This window comes from Dermacentor albipictus, chromosome 5, assembly GCF_038994185.2.
Source record: "Dermacentor albipictus isolate Rhodes 1998 colony chromosome 5, USDA_Dalb.pri_finalv2, whole genome shotgun sequence".
Taxonomy (NCBI): domain Eukaryota; kingdom Metazoa; phylum Arthropoda; class Arachnida; order Ixodida; family Ixodidae; genus Dermacentor; species Dermacentor albipictus.
The window spans coordinates 15,108,362-15,133,045 of NC_091825.1; the positions used below are offsets into that span (position 1 = coordinate 15,108,362).

At 47.2% G+C, this 24,684-nt stretch overlaps 1 protein-coding gene across 5 annotated transcripts in view; it reads left to right on the plus strand.

Annotated features, from left to right (window-relative positions):
- The first annotated feature begins 17,533 nt into the window (after positions 1-17,533).
- Positions 17,534-24,684, plus strand: part of LOC135906591 (globin-like) — a 138,688-nt gene continuing 131,537 nt past the window's right edge. For 2 of the 5 annotated variants that reach the window (XM_065438048.1, XM_065438049.2), the window contains exon 1: positions 17,536-17,802. In XM_065438048.1, coding sequence (XP_065294120.1) covers positions 17,582-17,802 — 221 coding nt within the window. In that variant the 5' untranslated portion in view covers positions 17,536-17,581. Of the gene's footprint in view, positions 17,803-24,684 lie in introns of all 5 variants that reach the window. The other 3 variants (XM_065438050.2, XM_065438053.2, XM_065438051.1) reach the window with 2 other exon arrangements.

The following is a 24,684-nucleotide window of genomic DNA, read 5'->3' on the forward strand; positions in this document are numbered from 1 at the left end:
ATTTATATTCAACTGGGTAGCCCAGTCTTATTAACGTGTCCCTACCCGTGCTGGTGAGCTTGAGTCGCTCTATCTGGCTCGTCTTGTGGGCCTCTACTAGTTCCTCCCAAGTATTGTGGATGCCCAGGCTGAGTAGCTTCTCCGTCGACGTCGTCGGTGGAAGCCCCAGTGCCAGCTTGTAGGTCTTTCGTATCAGGGTGTTCAATTTGTCTCTCTCGCTGTTCTTGAGACCCAGGTACGGGGTGCCGTAAGTGACTCTACTGATTATCAGGGCTTGTATTATTCTGATTGTGTCCTGCTCTTTCAGGCCGTGCTTTTTGTTTGTCACTCTTCGCACTAAGTGCGCGACTTGGGTAACTGTCGCTTGCAGTTTTTTAATGGCGGCGAGACCGGCACCGTCCTTCTGGAGAGTGAGGCCCAGAATACGGAGTGTGTCCACCTTGGGTATGTTGACTCCATTTAGTGTCAACGTTGGGTCAGGTGTCTCCTGCGGAGGCCGCCCTCTTGTCCTCTTTTTGAGGATCAGGAGCTCCGACTTTTCCGGCGCGCATGAAAGACCGCAGCGGTGTAGACACTGCTCCGTCCTGTCGATAGCTTCCTGCAGGGCGTCTTGTTGTTCGCCTGCCGATCCCGTGCACGTCCACATGGTCAGGTCGTCTGCATACATTGCGTGACGAATACCCCTGATGTTCTCCAAGAGGTTCGGCAATCCCCTCATCGCTATATTGAACAGCAACGGGGAGATCATCGACCCCTCGGGGGTTCCTTTCTGCGGTATTTGGAGCTTCTCGGTCCTGAGATGCCCCAGGCCTATGGTCGCCGTTCTACCCGTCAGGAAGTCCCGGACGTAGTTGTATGTCTGCCGTCCGCAGTTGGTATATTGTAGGCTGTTTAGCACTGCTTCGTGTGAGACGTTGTCGAAGGCTCCCTTCACGTCGAGTGCCAGGACGGCACTCTTGTGGAATGTGCTGAGGCCGTCGATGACTTCTTCTTTAAGCTGAAGTAGAATGTCCTGGGTGGAGAGGTTAGGCCGGAAACCGAACATAGTGTTCGGCAGGTGCCCACCTTCTTCCAGGTAGGGCGAGAGACGATTGTGGACCATGTGCTCGAAGAGTTTTCCCGCGTACGACGTGAGAGAGATCGGACGCAGGTTCTGTAGATTGATGGGCTTGCCGGGTTTCGGGATCATCGTTACGTCCGCGTGCTTCCAGGAAGCCGGTATACTGCCGGTCTCCCAGCTTTCACTGATATACTTTAGTAAACTCTCCGTCGCCCCGTCGTCCAGGTTACGGAGGGTCTTGTTAATTTTATCCCTGCCGGGCATCGTGTTTCTTGTGAGATTTCTTAAGGCTGCCACGATCTCCGACTTGGTGAAAGGTTGGTCTAAATCCGGATTGGGTTCCCCCTCGTACTCCGGGTGAATGACTGGCTGCGTCTTCCGTTGTTACTCGTCTCCGATGTATTTCCCGGTGATGGCTTCGAGCGCTTCTTCTTCGGTTCCCTGAAAGTTGTGTATAAGTCTTTGTATGTGTTACCTCGTGGCAGTATTTGATTCCGTCTTCGCCAGAAGGGTCTTTAGAATGGCCCAGGTCTTTCGGTTGCTGAGAGTTCCCTGTAACTGGTCGCACACTTGATTCCAGTTCTGACGTCCGAGTTTTTCAGCATACTCCTCCACCTGCCGCGAGACTGCGGCAATGCGGATCTTGAGTTTGCGGTTTCTCTTCTGCTTCTTCCATCTCTTCAAAAGTCCTCGTCTGGCCTCCCAGAGGTGAAGTAGGTGTGGGTCGACTTCGGGATTGTCCGCAGTGAGTTGGATGGTTTTTGTGTACTTGGTAACCAAGTCCATCACGTTCTTGGTCCACTCCTCGATGTCCTCTAGGCTTGTGGGGTGTTCATCTTTCCGAAAAGCAGGCCAGTCCGTAATTTTGGCCTGACCTAATCTCACGGGAGTTTTGTGGTGCATGATTTTAGTCTGGATGATATGATGGTCGCTGCCCAGAGTCTCGTCCAGTCTCGACCACTCGACTTGCCTTAAGCCAGTGGAGAAGGTCAGGTCTGGGGTGGTGTCTCTGGAGACGCTGTTGCCGATTCTAGTTGGTATTAGAGGATCGGTCCACAACGTCAGCTGGTGGTGTTGTGCCGCGTTGTGCACGTCCATACCCTTCTTGCTGGTTGATCGGTAGCCCCAAGCCACGTGTGGAGCGTTAAAGTCACCCACCACGAGAAGTTTTTGACCGTTAGTGACTTTCTTCACTTCTCTCAGGAACTTGTCCAAGTCCTTTAGTGTATCGCGCGGAGGACTGTATACATTCAGGATGTAGAGGCTCTGCAGGGTTTTCTTGGGAGGAACCAGCTCAGTCAGAGTGTGTTCGATTCTATGGTTGATTTGGTGCTGCTGCGTCGTGTAGTGCTTCTTGATGAAGACGGCGGTCCGGGTCCTTCCTTGGGCAATGTGCGTTTTGTAGCCGCGCATCGTAATATTATTTGTTTCTGTTTCCTGCAACGCGATGACGTCAGGTTGGTGTAGGGTGCATAGGTGAAGTAAATTTTGCCTTTTCCGATGTATTCCTCTGCAATTCCACTGCCAAATTTTGAGGGTTTCGGTCGCTTCTTTCTTCTTTGCCATCTTATTCGCCATCTTGGCTTCCCAGAGTCTCGTTCATCTGGGCTTCTCTGATGGGGTATTTTGGCTTTTTCCTTGCCTGCTCTTTTTCCCTTTCTAGGATGGAGATGCGTTGGCTGAGCTCGTTGCCCATCTGGGTGATCTCCTGGCGGAGCGTTTGTACGGCTGCTTGGACGGTGGCTGCCACAGATTTGCTTATGGTGTCGACGGCCTGAGCCAGTTCGGCTCGGAACTCATTTCTGAGTTCGGCCTTGTCTTCGGTTCGGGCCTTGTTCATCTTGTACTCTATTCCCGATTCTAGGTCCTCTATCGGGGGAGTATGTTCCCTCGGAGGCATTGGTGTTTTGGTCGGTTTCTGCTGTTTTTGCAATTGGTCAATGACATGTTGGAGCGTCCTTTCCAGGGCTTGTTCCCTGGCCTGAGCTCTTCTGTCCCGTTCCTCCTGACGTACCTCTTGCTCTTCTAGACGCTTCATGAGCACTTCATTCCGCTTCATCAGGTCGGCGTTTTGCCTTCTGAGGGAGGAGATGGTTTCCTCGTATCTCGAATTTCGTTCTTGTGTCAGCAGTGAGGGAAATGGGTCGGTTGTCGACTTGGAACTGGCTATCACTTCCGCCCAGCTGATCTTCTGCTGTTCTTGCTGTGGCTTACTTGTTCCATATTGCGAGGCGCTTGAACTTGTCTCCCTTGTTATAGGTGGTTGTCGGCCTCTTGATTTACTTCTCTCCCTCACGTACAGGGGTGGGGGTCATGGCTTGACCCTTTTCTCGCACGCCTTGTTTGCCGTCTCGTGAGGTAGTCCACATAGTTTGCACTGCAACTAGCAATCATGATCTGCTTGTGGGTTCTGCACCCCGCACCGGTTGCAGATATGTTTGTCTGGGTCGGGGCATACATCCTGCCGGTGGCCGATTTCTCCGCAGGCCTTGCAATACTGTACCGATCTGCGGTATGGGCGGCAACGTGTGTACGAGCCGGCCACCTTCACATAGAAAGGGATGTGCGGACCTTCGAAGGTGATAACTGCTGAGGTGGATTTGCCGAGCATCCTCGCATGCAGGATGCCACAGTTGTTGGCTGCCAGTACCTCCGCAAGCCGTTTCTCCGTCGTACTCGCAGTGATACCGTGCACGACTCCACGTACTGTTCCTGGGAGCGGTTTGATGTACGGCGTGATCTCGCATGTGGCCGCCCCAAGTTCGATGCTGCTGATGGAACCGAGCTTCAGTGCGTAGTCCTCGTCTGCGGTGCTGGCAATTATCAGGTTCTGCTTCCAGTGCGTTTGGATGGTTACGTTCGCGCAAAATTCTTTGAAAGGGGAACCACTTGCCCTTGCAAGTCCTTCGGTGATCTTCTCGTCTGGCCAGCTGGACAGTTTCATGCCGGTTCTTGGTCGGTATACCACCTTGTAATCATTCTCTGGCAGCGGCGGCGTCACGCATCGCGGCGGTGGCTTGCCGTTGGTTCGGCTTCCCTGCTCTTGCTGCCGTTGGTGGTTGCTGTTGGCTTGCATGCTTGCTTCCACTCTCGGGTTGCTCCTCGCGTTCAGTCCTCCTTGCTGGTTCTGGGGGTTTCCTTGCTTTCCTCCCTCTTGTATGCGGTCCTCGTTCGGCGCCTTCTTGTTTTTTCTTGCCTTGATTGCTTGGAACCATGGGCCAGCTTGACTCAGCGTCTTGCCGCTGTTCTCATCGAATTCCATGTTGCTCTGAACCGCTGTGGAGTCTTGGCTATTGTTCTCTATGTCCATTTCGTGAGCACTGCCGTTCGTTTCCCCTGCCATTCTCGGTGCGCGCGAGGCCACGCGGGCCCGCTCCTGGGGCGCGTGCGGCGTTCGGAGAACGGTGTTCGAATATGCCGAGGTGCTCGTTTCTCGGTGTCTCAAGGTAAACAAATCCACTCACCGCGGTAATTCTGGCGACTTTCGATGCCGATTGCCTTGTCGAGTTCAATGACACAAAATCGTGAAGTTTGGTTAAGGTTAACTGCAATAACTCGCGATAAAAGCAGCAGCCCATGCGAAGCGCGTCCGCTCCACTCGGCCCCCTGGTGGCTTTCCCAAAAAGAGGATTAAAAAAAATGAATGCTATGCTGAGAGATCGAGTGCCGGTTTTTCCTTTCCCGCGAGAGCCCGAGACTTCACCGGTCTACGTGGTCGCTCGTCACCAGAAACTCTTTCACGTAGAATGGAGCGTCGATATTTGTATCTCATGGACCGGAATGTCGCAGAAGCCATGTCAGGGACTAAAACCATGTCGCTGGCGACTTTTGCACAAAGTTCCTCTCCAACATCTATCTCACAGCGGTTCTGATAGAGAGCAAGGGCGTTCAAAGGGTTTCATTGCTGCGGACTTGGGCAAAGGACCACGCACAACGATCCTTTTGTTTCATGCACTCTCAACGTGGTGTAAAAGATTCCAATTTTGTTTTGGAAGTACTACGTGGGCCAGATGGACAGATGTTTAAACGTGCGTCTGGCGAAGCATAGTAATAAAGTGGAGAGCATCGCTATAGATGGGCATCTGGCTACCCATTGAAGAAAATGTGACGCGAAGGCACCATGCTTCCCTCTCTTAAAACAAACTGCTGTTGTCTATCGCCACAGGAATAAGATAACGAGGGAAATTATCGAAGCAGCTGAGATAGCTAGACCAGGTGACGATTGTGTTAGCACCCCATCTGTTTTTATCAAAGAATGAGCACGAATTTTTCGGCGTAGTAGTGACATGACTGCTTTTCCTCCTTCCCTTCATTGTGTCTGTTGCAGCGGCGTCCCAGTGAGTACATATATGCTCACCAGCTGCAATAAATCAATTGTTGAAAGTTAGCGCTTGTCCCGTGTTCCTGCTTCGTCCTTGTGCCATTCTTGTGCTATGTATCCCAATTTGTACGTATCCCACCAACACGCCCAAATTTCTTGCCTGCTGTAGTCTCCACCCAGCAAAACGACCCCGAGGAGCACCAACAGCGGGAAGAAGGCTGGTCCCTCCAGCTTGCGGAAGTGTCGCTACCATAAACAACATTGCTCACGTGCGACATAACGCACGCAGCTCCTCGCCCGTTAGTGCTCCACCAGTTTCCGCAGCCAATATTGGATTGACTGCAAGCGCTAAGCCTTCCCGGCATCAGAGCGACACAGGAAATTATCATAGACCCTTTCGTCTGCCAAGAGATCAGCGAAGATGTTCGAAGCTGGGAAAGAAGCTACCAAGCCTGTCAAGCCGTGAATCTGACCCGGCACACGCATTTAGCGGTGCAGCCCTTTCGACAATCAGAGAGCCGTTTCGATCACGTGCATTTAGACTTGCTGAGGCCTCTTCCTCCCTGTCTGTCACAGAGTGCATGCCCGCGTCCCTCTCGGGATGGCCGCCAGTGTCGCGCCAGCTACAGCGCCGCTTGCACGGCGACGGGGAGAGAGCGCTCCCCATTCTCCCGAGCTTGCACGACCTGTTTGGTCGCGTGTGTCGCCTGAGCGCGGCGGAGGGACGAGGCGGCTCGGCGAGTGGCAGAGTGGCTTGGAAGACGGAGCAGGTTGGTCGTGCACCGGGAGACAGCTGAAGATGTGGTCGGCAGGCTGAAACCTCCAGGCCGAAGTCTTCGCCGTTCAACCGACAGACGGTACAAGTACGTCAGGATCTTCGGCAGCGAGGAACCAGCAGCCCGACGCTCTTTAGACCGGGATCTCGGCAAGCACGCCACAGTTAAGCCTCGTGTTCCAGCCCGCTCTCAAAACATTCCGCCGGACTGTATTTTTTTATCGCGTTTCATCTTTCATTTATTTATCCATCGCGTGTTAATTATTGTATGTTCTGTTAGTGTAGTGTTTGCCGCGTTTTTTGTCACGTGTATTTTTCATTTTTGTCGCGTATTTTTTGTTATTTCGCGAGTGTTATTAGCGCCCACGTGGTGGGCTTAGTGTCGTGCGAGTGGCGTCAGGGCGTGCGTTGTGTGACCCGCACGCCTTCGCGAACTGGGCCCCACTGCTGGTAATTTGTATGTTCATTTTTCGAGAATGTCTCGCGCATGATTTTATCTTATTAAATTGAATGTGTGTGTTTTACGTCACCTCCCGTCTCATGCCTCTGGTTCACGGTCGATCAGGCGTGGACCTTATCGCCGGTCAGCAGTCGAACCATCACTAAACGCACGCGGGGTCGGTTTGTTGTCACCCCATCCCCTCCGGTTCGGAGAGTGCGACTAGCTCACCACCAATACTCGACACTGTCACATTTCAGGTACCTCCTGCCATGTGTCGACCGGTGCTCAAGATGGCCAGAGGCGACTCCTCTACAGCACAACACAGCCGAAATTGTGGCGGAAGCATTTGTTGCTACGTGGGAGTCGCGAGACTGTTGCCCTTTGCGCATAACTACTGACTGATGACGCAAATTCCAAATCTCGTTTTTTTATGCCCTAGCGAGACTGCTCGGCACGCGTCTTCATAGCAGGACGGCTTACCACCCACAAATCAAAGGCATGGCCGAGGGTCCCCACCGACAACTGAAAGCATCATTGACCACCACGCTCGACAGACAGCACTGGGTAGAACGTCTACTCCTAGTGCGTCTACTCCTACAGGGGATGCGAATAGCAAGGCTTACCTTGGAGTCAGCACAGCCGAAATACTTTCTGGGTCAGTAATACGCGTTCCAGGCCAGCTTTTCGGCACCCAGCAAGGCGCTCCGCCAGCTGATGCGTAGCACTTAGACAGGCTACATCCATCACCATCACCATCAGCAGCACCAGCACCAGCAACAGTCTCGTTACACCCACTGCAGGGCAATGGCCTCTTCTATACTTCAACTGCCCCCGTCATGTGCTAATAGTGGCAATATTGTCCCTGCAAACTTCTTAATCTCATCCGCCCACGTAACTTTCTGCCGCCCCCTGCTATGCTTCCCTTCCCTTGGAATCCACTACGTAACCCTTAATGACCATCGGTTATCTTCCCTCCTCATTACATGTCCTGCCCATGCCCATTTCTTTTTCTTGATTTCAACTAAGATGTCATTACCTCGCGTTTGTTCCTTCACCCAATCTGCTCTTTTCTTAACCCTTAACGTTACGCCCATCATTCTTCTTTCCATAGCTTGTTGCATCGTCCACAATTTAAGTAGAACCTTTCTCGTAAGCCTCCAGGTTTCTGCCCCGTAGGTGAGTACTGGTAAGAAACAGCAATTACACGCTTTTTTCTCTTGAGGGATAATGGCAATCTGCTGTTCATGATCTGAGAATGCCTGCCAAACGCACCCCAGCCCACTCTTATTCTTCTTATTATTTCAGCCTCATGATCGGGATCCGCCGTCACTACCTGCCCTACGTAGATGTATTCCCTTACCACTTCCAGTGCCTCGCCACCTATCGTAAACTGCTGTTCTCTTCCGAGGCTGTTAAACATTACTTTAGGTTTCTGCAGATTAATTTTTAGACCCACCCTTCTGCTTTACCTCTCCAAGTCGGTGAGCATGCATTGCAATTGGTCCTCTGAGTTACTAAGCAAGGCAATATCATCAGTGAATTCCAAGTTACTAAGGTATTCTCCATAAACTCTTATTTCCAATTCTTCTCAAATCCAAGTCTCTAAGTACCTCCTGGAAACACGCTAGCATTGGAAAGACCGTATTTCCCTGCCTGACACCTTTCTTTATTGGGATTTTGTTGCTTTCTTTATGGAGGACTACAGTGGCTGTGGAGCCGCAATAGATATCTTTCAGTATTTTTACATATGGCTCGTCTACAACGTGATTCCGTATTTGCGATTACCTTAGTAAATACTTTGTAGACAACTGACAGTAAGCTGATCGGTCGATAATTTTTTCAAGTCTTTGGCGTCCCCTTTCTTATGAATTAGGCTTGTGTTAGCGTTCTTTCAAGATTCCGGTACGCTCGAGGTCACGAGGCATTGCGTACGGGTGGCCAGTTTTTCTAGAACAATCTGCCCATGATCCTTCAACAGATCTGCTCTTACCTGATCCTCCCCAGCAATCGCAAATAGGATCAGGAACACCTTAGACTTCTGTCAAGCAAAGGACCAGGCAGGATTCCGTAAAGGCTACTCAACAATAGACCGTATTCACACTATCAATAAGGTGATAGAGAAATCTGCGGAATGTAAGCAACCCTTATATATAGCTTTCATTGATAACGAGAAAGCGTTTGATTATGTCGAAACCTCAGCAGTCATGGAGGCATTACGAAATCAGGGTGTAGACGAGCCGTATGTAAAAATACTGAAAGATATCTATAGTGACTCCACAGCCACCGTAGTCCTCCATAAAGAAAGCAACAAAATCCCAATAAAGAAAGGCGTCAGGCAGGGAGATACGATCTCTCCAATTCTATTCACAGCGTGATTACAGGAGGTATTTAGAGACCTGGATTGAGAAGAATTGGGGATAAGAGTTTATGGAGAATACCTTAGTAACATGGAATTCGCTGATGATATTGCCTTGCTTAGTAACTCAGGGGACCAATTGCAATGCATGCTCACCGACCTGGAGAGGTAAAGCAGAAGGGTGTGTCTAAAAATTAATTTGCAGAAACCTAAAGTAATGTTTAACAGCCTCGGAAGAGAACAGCAGTTTACCATAGGTGGCGAGGCACTGGAAGTGGTAAGGGAATACATCTACGTAGGGTAGGTAGTGACGGCGGATCCCGATCATGAGACTGAAATAATCAGAACAATAAGAATGGGATGGGGTGCGTTTGGCAGGCATTCTCAGATCATCAACAGCAGGTTGCCATTATCCCTCAAGAGAAAAGTGTGTAATTGCTGTGTCTTACCAGTACTCACCTATGGGGCAGAAACCTGGAGGCTTACGAGAAAGGTTCTACTTAAATTGTGGACGACGCAACAAGCTATGGAAAGAAGAATGATGGGCGTAACGTTAATTAAGGGATAAGAAAAGAGCAGATTGGGTGAAGGAACAAACGCGAGTTAATGACATGTTAGTTGAAATCAAGAAAAAGGAATGGGCAGGACATGTAATGAGGAGGGAAGATAACCGATGGTCATTAAGGTTTACGTAGTGGATTCCAAGGGAAGGGAAGCGTAGTAGGGGGCGGCAGAAAGTTAGGTGGGCGGATGGGATAAAAACGTTTGCAGGGACGACATGGTCACAATTAGTACATGACCGGGGTTGCTGAGAAGTATGGGAGAGGCATTTGCCCTGCAGTGGGCGTAACGAGGCTGATGATGATGATGATGATGATGACGATCCTCCCAAGCTGCCTTCCCCCTTTGAATAGCTGCCAACGCTTTCTTTACTTCTCCTGGCGGTACTTGTCATATTTCAATTTCCTCTCGACTATTCTCACTTCTATTAACGTTGTGGGTGCCACCGGTACTGTATAAATCTCTATAGAACTCCTCACCCACTTGAACTAGCTCATCCATATTATTAACGATATCGCCGGCTTTGTCTCTTAACGCATACATCTGATTCTTGTCAAGTCCTATTTTCTTCTTCACTGCTTTTAGGCTTCCTCCGTTCCTGAGAGCATGTTAGATTCTGTCCATATTATAGTTCCTTCTGTCAGCTGTCTTACGCTTGTTGATAAACTTCGAAAGTTCTGCCATTTCTATTCTAGCTGTAGGGTTAGAGGCTTTCATACATTGGCGTTTGTTGATCAGATCTTTCGTCTCCTGCGATAGATTACTGGTATCCTGTCTAGCGGAGTTACCACCGACTTCTATTGCACATTCATTAATGATGCCCATAAGATTATCGTTCATTGCTTCAACACTAAGGTACTCTTGCTAAGTAAAAGCTGAATACCTGTTCTGTAGCTTGATCCGGAATTCCTCTATTTTGCCTTTTACCGATAACTCATTGATCAGCTTCTTATGTATCAGTCCCTCCGTTTCCTCCTGAAGTCTAGGCTAATTCGAGTTCTTACCATTCTATGGTCACTGTAGTGCAACTTGCCGAGCACGTCCACATCTTGTATGATGCCAAGCTTAGCGCAGAGAATGAAGTCTATTTTATTTCTAATCTCGCCATTCGGTCTCCTCCACGTCCACTTTCGGATATCCCGCTTGCGAAGAAGTTATTCATTATCCGCATATTATTCCGGAAGAAGGCTACATTAGCGGCTCGTTAAGCTTCGGCCTACTACCCCACGTATCGCCCGCGGGCAACCCGTGCTTAATTTTCCCGACAGCCGACGCAAGTACGCTCGTCTTTCTTCGGCGCGATTCTATCAAGTCATCGTTGACTGCTTCCTATGAGCGCCATTTTCGTGGGGTTTCGCATTGAGATAAAACTTTGAAGATTGACGTTCGCGGCAAAGAATTGGCAATTTCGTGCGACAGCGTGAAGCCAGCCTATCTCGAATTTTCACTCTTCATTTCTTCCGCCATTCACACCTGAGTCTCCGGCATTGTAAGGATAGGGGGGTGCAGAGCCCTTCTACTGCCCGCCCGTCACCTTGCCTCGTCGCGGGGGTCATTTCCCCCTGCTGTTTCTGCTGAATTGAAGTGGCTGCCCGACTGGTGCTCGACCGCTGCCACTCGGTAAACCTGTTTTTAGTTTTGAATAGAGCCAGTCGACTCTGCGCCCTCAACGTGCCAAGATGTTTATTCCTTGCCTCTGCTAAACCGACCTCCCAACAACACTTTTTTCTTTGTTCTTTTGCGAAGGACCCGTAAACTGTTCTTCGCTACAACGTGTGGTATAAGCTTTTGCAATAGTGTATGGTAGACTGTACAGCGTCGAAATAAACGTGACTTAGAAGTTAATGTTTTATATTCTACAATAAAATTTCCATATTTGCTATGGAAATTCTATGTTGTCACTAACAGCGCGCAAATTTGAGCTTGATGTAAAATCAATGTTAGTGGTTTCGAACCTATACTGTCGTTTGACGACTATATTGTATCTCTTTTTCTGTCTAATAGCCAACTTGTCTTTGTTACACACTTTCTCCGCCTTTTTTTCTCGTTTGTTTGCATTAGAGAGCCAATTTTTCCCAAGTATTGTTTGTCTGACAGACGCAGTAGCGGGCATCCCCCTGTATGCCAACCTTTCCTGCGCCCGATTCAACAAAAACGAGAAGTTACAAGGCAATTCCGCCATTAGTTGAAGACGATAAAACGCAAAGGTTTCCTGGGCCAGTTGAGAGCGAGATAGGACTGGAGTCATTTCTCACGGCACTCTAGCGTGTCATTTCTCACGTGACATGAGGGGCGTCCTATATTTTAATGCTTTTCGTGCACTATCTTCAGAGCCAACGCACATTTTAGGCTGTCTTGTCTTTGTGATCAGCCCACATTTTAACATATGATGAATTGTTAATTATTTGAAATGATTTCCGTGATTTTCCATGGCAAAGCTGCGATCTGATTGCGAGGCACGCCGTTGTGGGGGAATAGCGTCCGTGGCATAAGGGACAATGTAGCCGTCTTGTGTGCTAGAGGTCCTCAGCTCGAATCCGGCAAGTAGACAAGGTATCGATTGATTTATAGAAAAGTGAAGGTTCAGCCACTGGCAGCAATATCAAGGTTGAGCTTTGTGCTTAAGGTGAATTTAAATGGCAGATTTGGAACACTTCCGGTAGTAGTTTCTCCGCTGCTTGCGGAGCAAGTCTATTCAATTAGGAGATTGTGAGTGCCTCCCGTATCTACCAGTGGCAGATTCGGAGCCGCTCCGGCGCCAGATGTACTCTGCAGACCATGGGAAGGGGAGGTTGCTGGTGCATTTTTCAGTCCTTAATAGGGGACACGCGCACATGACGTGGTGAAGGTCGGCTCTACCTGCGCATAATTTACAACCTGCTGTACATAGCCCGGGACAGAGGTGGCTGTACGCCACAGGGTTCGGGAAAGTGTGCGTCTGTAAGAAGCCCCAAGTTACTGATTGCTTTTCACGTAAGCTCTTGTGAGCGTGCAGGGTAATGCCCCTGCCCTTTTGGTGGAATAGGGAAATTTTCTTGTAGCATATCACCCGGTCCCTGCCTGAACGGCAGAGGGATTCCAAGTGCTCATTGCAGGATGTTGTCGTGCGGCCGCGGATGGCCACTTCTCGGGCCGCACTGTGAGCGTCTTCGTTTCCCTGAAGACTGCAGTGCGACGGTGCCCAAACGAGTTGCGTCCAATTGCGTCGGGTTTCGGGTGCCGAGGCTGGAGTTCTGAGAGCTTCGGGTGAATTGCACTTTTGCGCGAAATTTTGTATGGGTGTCTTTCAGTCGCCGCCTGTGGTGGAGGCGTACGCCAAGGCGACTTCGACTTCCTCCCCGATCTGCGGCGAGGTTACAATGATTCAGTTTGCTGCGATGGTTCGCATTTGTTCATATAGTACAGCCGCTCAAATGTCGTCTCGATGGCGATACCCGGCCGCGTCTACATATGCCACGTCCTCAGAGCTTGCAAAGCGTTTTTGCAAGGAATCAGCTCATTCCTGCCTGCGCTCTTGGTTGTGCAAATGGTGGGTTTCCTTAATTAATGGTGAAAACTTCTTTTTATTTTATTTCGTCCGCGGGAACGTATTCAATACAGAAAACGGGAATTTATTCCCAACACTCGTAGACGTACTAAAATCTGTCGTAGACAGAGTTCCTTTTCTCACCAGAAATCTCGTATGTAAATCAAGCAATATAAAGGCTAGTGCGGCAGTCGCATAAAGTAGAAACAGTCGCGGTCTTTTCGGCTCTGCAATTGTTGGTCCTTTCGTGCACTTCAACTCCCGGGTACTACTTTGGAGAATAAGCAGCCATTTCTACAAGCCTCTGACGTCACAATGAGAGCAATGACATCTTGATATCTTCCTCAGCACGCCGTACACGACGGATATTCTGACCGCCTCGTCAACGACGGAATGAAGACGCGATTTTAGGCATAGCATTCATGGACACCTCCCCTTGGCCGGACAGTTGCAATACCATTCATGCAGGTAGACGAGCCTTGCCCAGCGGAGACAACGTCGCATCAGTTGGCTAAGTTGAAAGGTGGTGAAACAACTATTCGTGCACTGGTGGCGCCTGCATTCAGAGTTGTGGCGCTTACATGGGCTCTTATGGACGACTTGGTCCTATCATGCAGGAAAAATATTGTTCGGAAATGGAGGGCGAGGCTGCGGGAACCTAGTGAGCTTGAACGTTTTGGCCGTCGGGTTACATGTTGCGTGAAGGGAGGAGGTGTCTTTAACGTGGCACTACCGCTTTCTTTACCAAGTCGATTCAAATTGAGAATACCATGGGAATACTTCGAAAAGGGGCAGATCTTATGACGAAAAAATAGCGTGTCACTGCGTACGTGCATGTGCGGGAGGAAGGAGTGCGTCACACGTTGCTAGAATGTATGCGCGCATGTGTGAGCGCGCGCGTTTTACTATGGCTAGGGGCTTCGGTGCTTTCTTCTTGGAAGCTTACACATGAAAACGTCTATGTGCGTGTCCGTGTGCATGTAGTTTTGTTGCAGCAGGCGTTTGCAAGCCCTCGCTTGTCGGGTTTTGACATACGGCACACACGAGCGCCTGATTCGACGCGAGGCACGGGTATAGCAAGCAAGTTGCGGGTGCGAGTAGAACGATCGCCTATCGTCAATCCGACACGTGTTTGGCAGGTTTGGTGCACACTGATCCCACCGGAACGCAGCGTGTCCACTGTCGCTAACGTGCCTCCATGTTCTCCCTTTGCCGGCGAAGAGCAGACCATTAAGACACCCTAAAAGTGGTGTGTAGTCAATGTTGCGATGCACAACTTGGACGTCCGTTAGGCAGCTAAACTATCTGTACCTGTCGATTGAGCGTGTTCACTTGCAGCAATCACGGAACTTTTGTCATCACTGATTTAGGAAGGCTGCAGCCACATCCAATTTTGGAATACCAAATGATCGATGCACTTTTTACAGTGCCTCATACAGAGTGAAAACCCTTTGCAGAAGTTTGTAGGTCGTTTGCTATGCTAAAGGTATATATTTTAAAGAAATACCGTCGTAAGTGTGTTACATTTGTTGTTTTACATGTGGTTGCCCCCAAGTAAAGGAGAACGACACTTTACATGGGTTACTCGAGTAATATAAAATTGTTGTTGTAGTTGGCTACGTATTGTTCTTTCATTCAGCTTAGTCCGTGCTTCCTTTTATCATCTGCACTGTGTTGTTTTCGTGCGCGTTTGTTTACTGAATGGGCGATATGGTGGACTTTTCGTCTTGTTGATGAATGATATAAGCTTTATGGTATTGCTAGATGATATGTGTCATTTCATGTAACATGCTCTTACTACGCTTAAGGTTCCTCGAGTGCAGTTTTACTCTACGCTTTGTCACCGATGTGATGTTATACCTACAGATAATAAAATACACTTCAGACAGCTATCCGAACTACCATAAGATTTATTTTCCTAAATAAATCATAAATTTCATTCAAATGCTAAGAAGCAATACAAAGGCGACAATGTACTCTTGTCCAATACTTCATTCGCTAATGGTGCTATGAAAAAAGCGTCGTGCGAACTTGAATCTTATCATCGTCACATGTTCTTGCGAACGTGAAATCTCAAATGCAAGCTTTTTATTTGTACTGAGTTCACGTTTCGGCTAATGCTATTGAACAGAGTTGTCTAGCCGAGAAAGGACAGTAACTAGGTGGGTAGATAAATGCTCTTTCTATACTTCAATTCTATAACAATCTTCAGAGAAGTATAATAAATAAATTCAAAATCTAATCAAATACAGCTAGAAAGGTGGGAAACAAAACAGGTTACGGTAAAAGTTGCTACCAGCACAGAAAAATGAACCTGGAGTACTTTATCGGTAAATAATGAGTGTCGTAAATCCATGGCAGAAACGCTGCACCTTCACTTCATCACAGGAAAAATCTATAAATTATGTGGCAGGATCTCGAAAAACTATTTTTCAGAAATCGAGCAATATTAACTCCACTTGGAGTGCATAAATCGACTTAGAACACCTAAATACGCCTTCCGGAACTGAATATTCAGTTCAGTTGGAACACTTTGCAAACTTCTGAGAGAAATGAAGTAATATTTACTCCTCTTTGCACACCATTACGACTCCTGTCAGAGATATAGTTAACTCAAACTGCATATGCATGGAGAATATTAAACTCCCATTCAGGAATGTGCTAGGCGACGAGGCGTTCACTCCCACACGGGCCTATTAGTGCTTATTGTGTAACATGTGAATGAATTATTAGATGGAATAGTGCGATATTCGTGATTACGGCTCAAGACTGTCTTGCGGCTTTATTATCTACGACTTATATGCCTCGATTAGCTCGAATGACGAAGCAACCTGAATAATTTGGTAAATACACAAGGTAATGAGACTGTGCGTCCATGCATAGTCCTTGCGATCTGCTGCACCTATAAGACTATTTTAGGATGCCCAATTCACTAAAGTTCAAAGGCGCTTGAAGCTAGACGGGCTTATTTGAGGCAAATTCATCTACTGACCATCATTCCTGTGCTTGCAGCTGCCATAGACACTAGCGGCATAGGTCACTCTAGTGATTTTAGTACAAAAGGTTATGTGTAAGCCGCTTTCCACAAATCGAAAGCAGCCTTCCGCATTTTTCGTCAGCCACGTGCGAGGTCCCATATCCATGATCATTATCTTTCCCAATGCTTGAAATTTCCCTAAGTGCAATCCACAATTCTTGAAGCAGCAACAAACTCAATGTTCAAGTACAATCAATGGAAATGGTGATGGCTTACTGGCATCCCCTTTGAAGCACGGCGGGGATATATAGTCACCTAGCCTTTTTGAGTTAATCAAATACATGCTTTCCATTCAAGCATTTTTGTATACATCGGTTTATTCTTTTCTTTCTCTTTCCTAAACGTTGTCTATCTAGATCAAACCCTTACCGATGCCTGTAATGGATCCAAACGTATAAATCGCTCCTCTGCTTTTTTCCACCAGTACTCGTACACATCTTGCTTATTTGGACTGATTACCGGTGGATGCTTCCATCCACTTTCAGCACTTCTGGAAAGCCTACATTTCGTACGGGTCTCACTAGGTGAGACCCGTACTTCTCATTCCATTGGTATCTGCAGAGTGGCTTCCGTATTTTGATGCAGCCTACACATACCTCATCTTGATGACAGTATTTGCCCCGGTGCCTTTTTGCCCTTAGGCAAACAGCTCGAGCATGAGGTAGCAAGGCGTCGCCTTTGTGGTTTCGCGCTGAAAATCCCTTCTTATTTCTTTGCTCCTTTTCTTGTAAATTTCAGTTGCATTATTTTTGATCCATTCGTTGCCTCCAATTCAATGTCTCAGTTCCGGTCACTTTTTTTTTATGACTCTTGGTTGCATGATACACTTTCAGTTATCTCAGAAACCCGCAGGGGGTGCCACCTTCCACTGGTGGCAAGTGCAGTAAATAAAATGGGTTTCTTTTGGTTAAACTTCAGTTTAAAATTATGTTTCCTAGGTGCCTCTACTCTTGGGAAGAGCAATGGAAACGTTTACACTGTCAAGCTGGATTTTCTTGCGGGTGAATGAAATTTTGAATTTAAATTCTCACTTCAGTTTTTCATTAAATTGCCAGTAAAATGAATTAGAGAAGCATTACTTTTGTTTTATATCGAATGCTTTATTTTCATGAAAACGTTACTATGCACAACACATTTCTTGATTATAATCTACCTGTTCTCATGTTTTCTTTGAATAAAATTACAGTTCTTGTATTTTATTACATTTTAGGCTATCGGGTTTTTGGCCTGTCCCCTGGATTAGGTATGTACCACTAGCAACTCAGCTCTGCGCGTACATGTACATCGAAATTGTACGCGTAACATGGCAACAATACGCATCGAACGGCTCAAAAGTGCGAAGTGTCGTGTTTACTGCTTTCGCTGTTTGCGCGTTGGTGTTCGTGCAATTCTCATCACATGTCCTTGTTTTTTTACTTCCAATGGCGTTGCAGAAAAGGAGATCGCACGCCCAGCGTTCACCCTGCCCCACTGCATCCGCACGAGGCGAGGACAAAGAAGAACATGGGCAACAGCCTGCGCCGGGTCGCGACCTCCTCGGGGCGTACCGGCCTCACGTACCGCGAACGGAAACATGTGCGCGACACCTGGCAAGCGTTTTGTCGCGCCAAGCCCGACTACGGGGTGCTGATTTTCGTCGAGTTCTTTCAACGGTACCCCTCTTACCTGCAACTGTTCGAGCCCTTCGGAGACCTGCCGCTCAAGGACCTTGTCTGCAACCACAGGTGAGCAATGAATGGCTAGCGTTGTGTCGTGTTGCCCCTAAGGCCGTACGTATAAAGCACGCACTGGTATCGGCAGTGTCGGTAAGATGGTAAGAAGATCACAGTAGCCTGAGTTTCCACGTGTGCAATTTCACCAATTAGGTAAGACTAGAACGACAGAAAGCTGAGCTAGTTGGTAAGGATTCATAATGCAAAATAGAAGTGAGGCGTGCAGACAGGACACAAGAGTAGAGAAGTGGACAACACGAACGCCGACTATCAAGTGAAGGGAGCACTGAGGCGAAAAATGAAAGAAGACACAAAACTCATCTGTGCATGCTCAGGAATGGTAACACCACGTGTCAATCGGGTACACGTGCTGGTCTACGTGAGAGATAGCTGTTAAGGCACTTAATCTCTTCCTTATGTAAAGTAATCGAAGGCTGACTCACGTACGCACTTCCACCATTATAGATATGCCATGCCTCTACCATAAGACGCGTATCTTCATTCTTATGCCTGTACAGTATCGCGCATTCATCTAATACCCATGTCACACGGGCGTTTGGAAGGCCTTCCAACCGATAGTCAGTTGACTCAAAGGTCAAGTTCGAGCTGCTACACGGGCGATTTCGACGGCCGCCGAGTCAATAGTCTATCGAGTCAACGGAGCACCTTACAACTCTATCGAAATCTCGATGGCCTTTGAGCAACGGAAACGGAAACAGCGCGAACATGCCCTCTCGTTCACAGTGTGCTCCAACTCACGGTTAGAAAGAACAAATCAAACCAAAATGCTCTAAAAATACTATATATGAATGTTATCAATTATTCAGTAAAGTATTTTTGCCACTTGATATGCGCGAACTACACACACTCTCGACAACAGCGACGTGCAGCGACGCAAACGTTGCCGCAGTTTCGCTACTCAACAACTTAAAAACTAAACATACATGTAAGACAATGTATAAACAATTGTTTTATTGTATAAAGAAACATAAAATAAATTATACTGCTTTTTAAGTGGTTTTAATTCTGTTTAACTTTTTGTGACATGAAAACGAAAATAGAGATACGCAGCGCCACACAATTTGGCGAGAAACGCCGGAACCACTCAACGGCCTTTCAAAAGTGCCGTGTAGCAGCGCGACAACTCCTTTGAGTCGATAGAGTTCTGGCGTTTCAACGGCCGTCGACTGGAAGGCCTTCCAAATGTGCCCGTGTGACACGGGTATAACTCTGGCTTGCAGTTACAATCTCGGCAATGTAGCGAAAGATTAGAAGGCGATCCACCAGTTAACGACCTTTTATGCTCCATTAGCCTGAGTAGGGTTGACAACTGCTTAGAGAAAGCCTTAGGTGATAGCGTTATCAAGATATTTCGTTACGTTGATGATTACCTGATTTTCTGCAATAGGGAAGAATTAGACTCTGCTGCTACCTCGGTAAGTGAGCAATTTAAACTTTATGGGGGAGGATTAAAGTTTACCAAGGAATTACTTCAGCGACGCGTAATTCAGTTTCTTGACATTTCCTTGATCTTCGAACAAAATCATGTTTGTTGGCAGTACTCCCCAAGATCTTCGAAGCCGTTGCTAAACTTTCAATCCAAGCATTCTAAATTAGTAATAAACGGAATCGCCATGTCGTGCCTTAAGTCTTCCCTCACAAGATCTTGCTTGCACGAAATGAGCGCCAGTTTTAATGCGCAGATCCGGCGCCTATTAGAAGCAGGTTATCCTAGTGTAGCGGTGGCCACTGTAGCTGAGCGCCTAAAGAAGTCGGTTTCGAGAGGGACGGACGTAATTACAGAGAGCAGTAATCGCAAAAAAAGAGTAGTGGCTATTCCGTATATTCATTCGGTGTCGCACAGGCTTAAAAAAGTTGCTAGTAGATATGATGTTAATGTTGCTTTCACTGCTCCCAATAAGCTAGGTAAGATATGCGCTGCCGTACAGAATAAAAAGGAGCGGGTTAAAGGCAAAAAACGAACAGATATTTCTCCAGTGAAGCACAATAAGAACAACAGTTTTACTGAATGTCGTATGGGTGTGGTTTATCAAGTTCCCCTTAGCTGTGGCCAGTTCTACGTAGGGCAAACGGGACGGTGTATCAATCAGAGGCTAATGGAGCATAAAAGGTCGTTAACTGGTGGATCGCCTTCTAATCTTTCGCTACATTGCCGAGATTGTAACTGCAAGCCAGAGTTAGATGAATGCGCGATACTGTACAGGCATAAGAATGAAGATACGCGTCTTATGGTAGAGGCATGGCATATCTATAATGGTGGAAGTGCGTGCGTGAGTCAGCCTTCGATTACTTTACGTAAGGAAGAGATTAAGTGCCTTAACAGTTATCTCTCACGTAGACCAGCACGTGTACCCGATTGACACGTGGTGTTACCATTCCTGAGCATGCGCAGATGAGTTTTGTGTCTTCTTTCATTTTTCGCCTCAGTGCCCCCTTCAGTTGATAGTCGGCGTTCGTGTTGTCCACTTCTCTACTCTTGTGTCCTGTCTGCACGCCTCACTTCTATTTTGCATTATGAGGTAAGACTACCATTTTACCGCGCAACATATGCAACAGCACTGACCGGATGCCACCTGGTGAACAGCGTGCATAAAACACAGAATAAACACCGTGCATCTTAACAGAACTTTACCCCACAGAAGGCGCATTCCTTAGCGCCGGGCTCGATTTGACCCTGGTCGCTATCCTCCTTGCCCCCTCCCCGTGGCTCGACTCACCGGCTAAATGCTGCAGTTTCCAAGGTCGCAGCAGACGAGGGCGCACAAGTGTCCGCCATTGAGCTGCGATGGCAGCTCACGGCCGTGGCTGTTGCGCTGCGTCCTCATTTCGGTGGGTGCGAACTGGGAAAGCGTACGCGTACTTATTATCATCAACATCAGTCTATTTTACGCCTACTGCAGGATGAAGGTTTCTCGCATTGCTCCTGTTTTGTGCTAGTTGATTCCACCTGGCGCCTGCAAATTTCCTAATCCCATCTCCAAGCTAATCCTGTGCCGTCCACAACTGCGCTTCCCTTCGCATTGTCCTCCACTCTGTAACTTTACTCGTACGCTGGTTATCTGGCCTACGCATTACACGGGCTGCTGCACAGCTCCTTTTTTCAGCAGCTACACATATTGAAAGCACATACAAGAACACTCTGCTGCTGGTAATTGTAGTGCATTTTATTGGCATTCCTTTGAAACGGGGTAGGGTCAAATAGCCTTATAGCCTGCTTGATTTAATTACGGTTTACTACATCCATCGCCACCTAGCCCTTTGCCTATCTGATCTCGATCTTTTGTATTTAAAACCTCCATCACTAGACTGTACCATTATCTACACTTAATGTAACTCCAGTTCTATAAGCCGCTTCCCTGCTAGTTTTTCCCACCAATACTCTAGTCGTCTCCTACGTATCTCGGCTTATGCTCAATTGCTTCTTCCATCTTTTTTTAATTCTAACGCTTCTCCAAAATGAACACTACCTACTGTTCTCGCTCGGTCAATATCTTGGCATTTTATGCTTCTTTTTATGATTTATTGGCTACCCATTTCAAATGGGGTGGTGACAAATAGTCACCTAGCCTGCTGGGTTTACTGGGGGGAGCTATACATGCTTTTTATTCTAGCATATTTATGTACATTACCTTAATATTTTGCTCTTCCTCAAAACTTCTCTATCTACCGTGTACCGCTACCTATGCTCGCAAAGGATACGGTTGTATCAATCTCTTCCCTACTTCTTTTTTCCAACCAATACTCAAAGCATCTCTTGCTTACCTCGACTGCTGACCGGTTGATGCTTCTGTCTGCTTTAACTCCAAGTCCTTTTGGAAGGTGCACGTTACCTACGACTGTCACTGGGGGAATCTCTTTGCATTCCACTGGGATTTGCTCAGTGATCTCTGGGTTTTTTCTGCCACATGCACATGCCTATTCTGGTGTGTATATTCCTGGTATGTGTTTGTCCTTAGGAAGCTAGCTAGAGCCTCAAATAGCAAGGAAATTCCCTTCGTGTTATTCTAATGATTTTGCCTTCTAATTTCTTTCTTCTCATTACTGTAAATCTCCACAGTCTTTTTCGTTTCCATCCTTTACATTCAGTTAACCGTCTCCGTATCTCTCACTTTCTTTCTAAGGGTTTCCGGTTGTCTACTTACATTCTCCTTTACTCTGCACTTGGTTGCCAAATGTCTTGGCCGCTTCTACTATTTTGTGAGCACATTTTTCATGTACACATAAAATTCCACTTTAGCCACGCATTTATATTGATCCACGTTCCTGCGTCTTTCTTGAAAACTTATTTTGCTCTGGTCTTCTTTGATTTCAAACAAGGTCAAACCTTTGCCCCCTGCGCTGCGTCATTTGCAGTTTTACCATGGGTTCCCAAAGCCAACTGGCCTACCAATCTTTGGCCAACTTCCAAACCCGACAAGATATTTAATTTTAAGCATAGAGTGGCATTCGCGATCGTTAGCGCTGGTACCATTACTCCTTTTCAGATTCCAAGCATGTCCTCATATTTATTGTGACCCCAAAGGGCTCTATATTTCATTGTCGCCATCTTCCCGCTTCCCCCTTCATTTTCAGATTATTCCAGAGCGAATTCCTCTTCGTTCTGGCTCCTATTGCAAAGTGAAGTAGGAGCGCGAGAGCACGGCCCACGCGAAGCCAACGGCCACCCGAGGTACGCTAGCCTTCCAACTCACCGCAGGTAACGCCCAGGTAGCACGCGCTCAGCCACCAGAGCTGAAGCGAAAGTTATGCGCGCTTACCTGCACCCTTTCCTGCTTTTCGTAGCGCGAACATTGCCCGCCTTCAGCCCTTACGATCGCCAGAAGACACGGCCTCGTCAATTCACACCCTTCTTGGCTCACTCTCGCAAGCTTTCTCACGCACCTGCAGCACGCGGTCAGCGGCCGCGATGTTATCGCACCTAATATATCTTGTACCATCGAGTATGCCTGTGACGTACCGAATTGTATCAATCTCTTCCCTGCTTTCTTTTTTCTACAAATATTTTAAAGTCGGTTGCTTATCCCGACTGCTCACCAGATGACGCTTCCGTCCACTTTAAATCCAAGCGCTTCTGGAAGGTACAGGTTAACTACGGTTCTCATTGGGTGAATACCTTCGCACTCCATTTAGATGTGCTGAGCGGTCACCGGGTTATTGCTGCATCATACACGTGCGCCTCATCTTGTTGCAAATATTTGCTCATTCATGTTACTGTGCTTAGGCACCCAGCTCGGACCTAAAATAGCAAGGTACTGTCCTTCGTATAATTGTACAGATTTTCCCTTCTACTTTATATCTTTCCATTCTTACAAATCATTGTAGTCTGCATTGTTTCCATCATTTGCATACAATTCGCTGTCTCTGTTTTCCTCACCCTCTCTCTAATAGCTCCTGGTTTTCTGTTTACACTTGCAATTACCATGTATTTGGCTGCCAACTTTCTCGACTTCTTCATTCGTTGTGGGTCCATGCTTTTCAGGTACAGATGCTTGTGCACTCTGGCTGCCCACTTGTTTTGATCGATGTTCCTGAGCCTTTTTTGAAAAGTAATTTTGCTCTGCGCTTCTCTGACTTCAACCAATGTCCCCATGCACTTTCTCATTTGTGGTTTTACCGTAAGCTCCATAAGCCAACCGGCCAGCCGGTCTTTGCTTATCTTCCAACCTCTGCATGATGTCCGATTTGAAGCACATAATGACATTTTCGAGTGTTTTTTAGCGCTGGCGCCATTACTCCTTTCCCTATTTCACGCACCTCCTCCTATTCATTGTGGACCCAAAGTGTTTTATGTTTCGTTTTTACTGCATTACGCTATCGCTATATTTCCAGATTATCGTGGAGGGCGCTTCTGTACGACATTCTTTCGTTTATGGATACGTCGAGGTACTTAAACATCTTGGCTATTGGTATGACTTGTTGTTGCATTCACACCACATAACCTCTCTTCCCTTATGTAAACGTCATAATTCCCTATTTCTCTTTGCTGAACTTAGATGGAAGGTGGATGCAATGTGCGTCCCAATGGAATGCGGGGGACGGGGGAAGGAGGTTCCACCACCACGCTCTTCTTATTTTATTGTCCAATGTCCTACATACGTTAGAAAAATTCAAATTTAATGAAATATTCTAATTTTCTAATATTCTAATATTCTAATATAACTATTCTAATACTCCATTTATATAAGACATTATACTAAAACATGCTCCATGATCTTTAGCTTCGCCGCAGCAAGAACAAACTTCGTGTTCCTTGTTGTATATCGCTTGTATAAGTTCGTGTTCTGAGGCACTCTGATCTCGCTGCGAAAAGTAAACAGCTTCCTTTTGAGTTATAAAAAATTATTTCTTTCCTTATTTGGCTATTTCAATTTAAGTAGTTACAGCAGGTTTTTTTTTTTCATTACCGCCAGCCATGAGATTATCTCCGCCTCTCTGACTTCTCGCTTGATGTTCTACGTTGCTGTTTTGCTCACCATGCAAGTCGCATACTTGCTATTAGGTTTTCTCGCTGATGTTCCCACTGTGAATCGATGTTTTACTATACAAATACCTGAACGCTCTCCAACCCTATTTACTTTCTTTATTATCCCTAAGTCGTTTTTTATAATTAGTTTCAATGGGACCTTTGCTCATTTTAAAACTTCTCCAGCCCATATCACCCGGCACAACTTCATTTGTAGTCTTCCTGTGAGCGCCCAATGAGACGCGTCCCACTGATCTTTAGTTGGCATCGAGTCCTTATTGTACACGTGATTTCAAGCAAGAAATCCCATTTACAAACGCAAGTCCTGGAACCATTACACCTTTTCACATACCCCGGAGCAGCTCGTATCTCTTGTATCCCCATATCGGTCTGTGTTTTATAATGGCCGC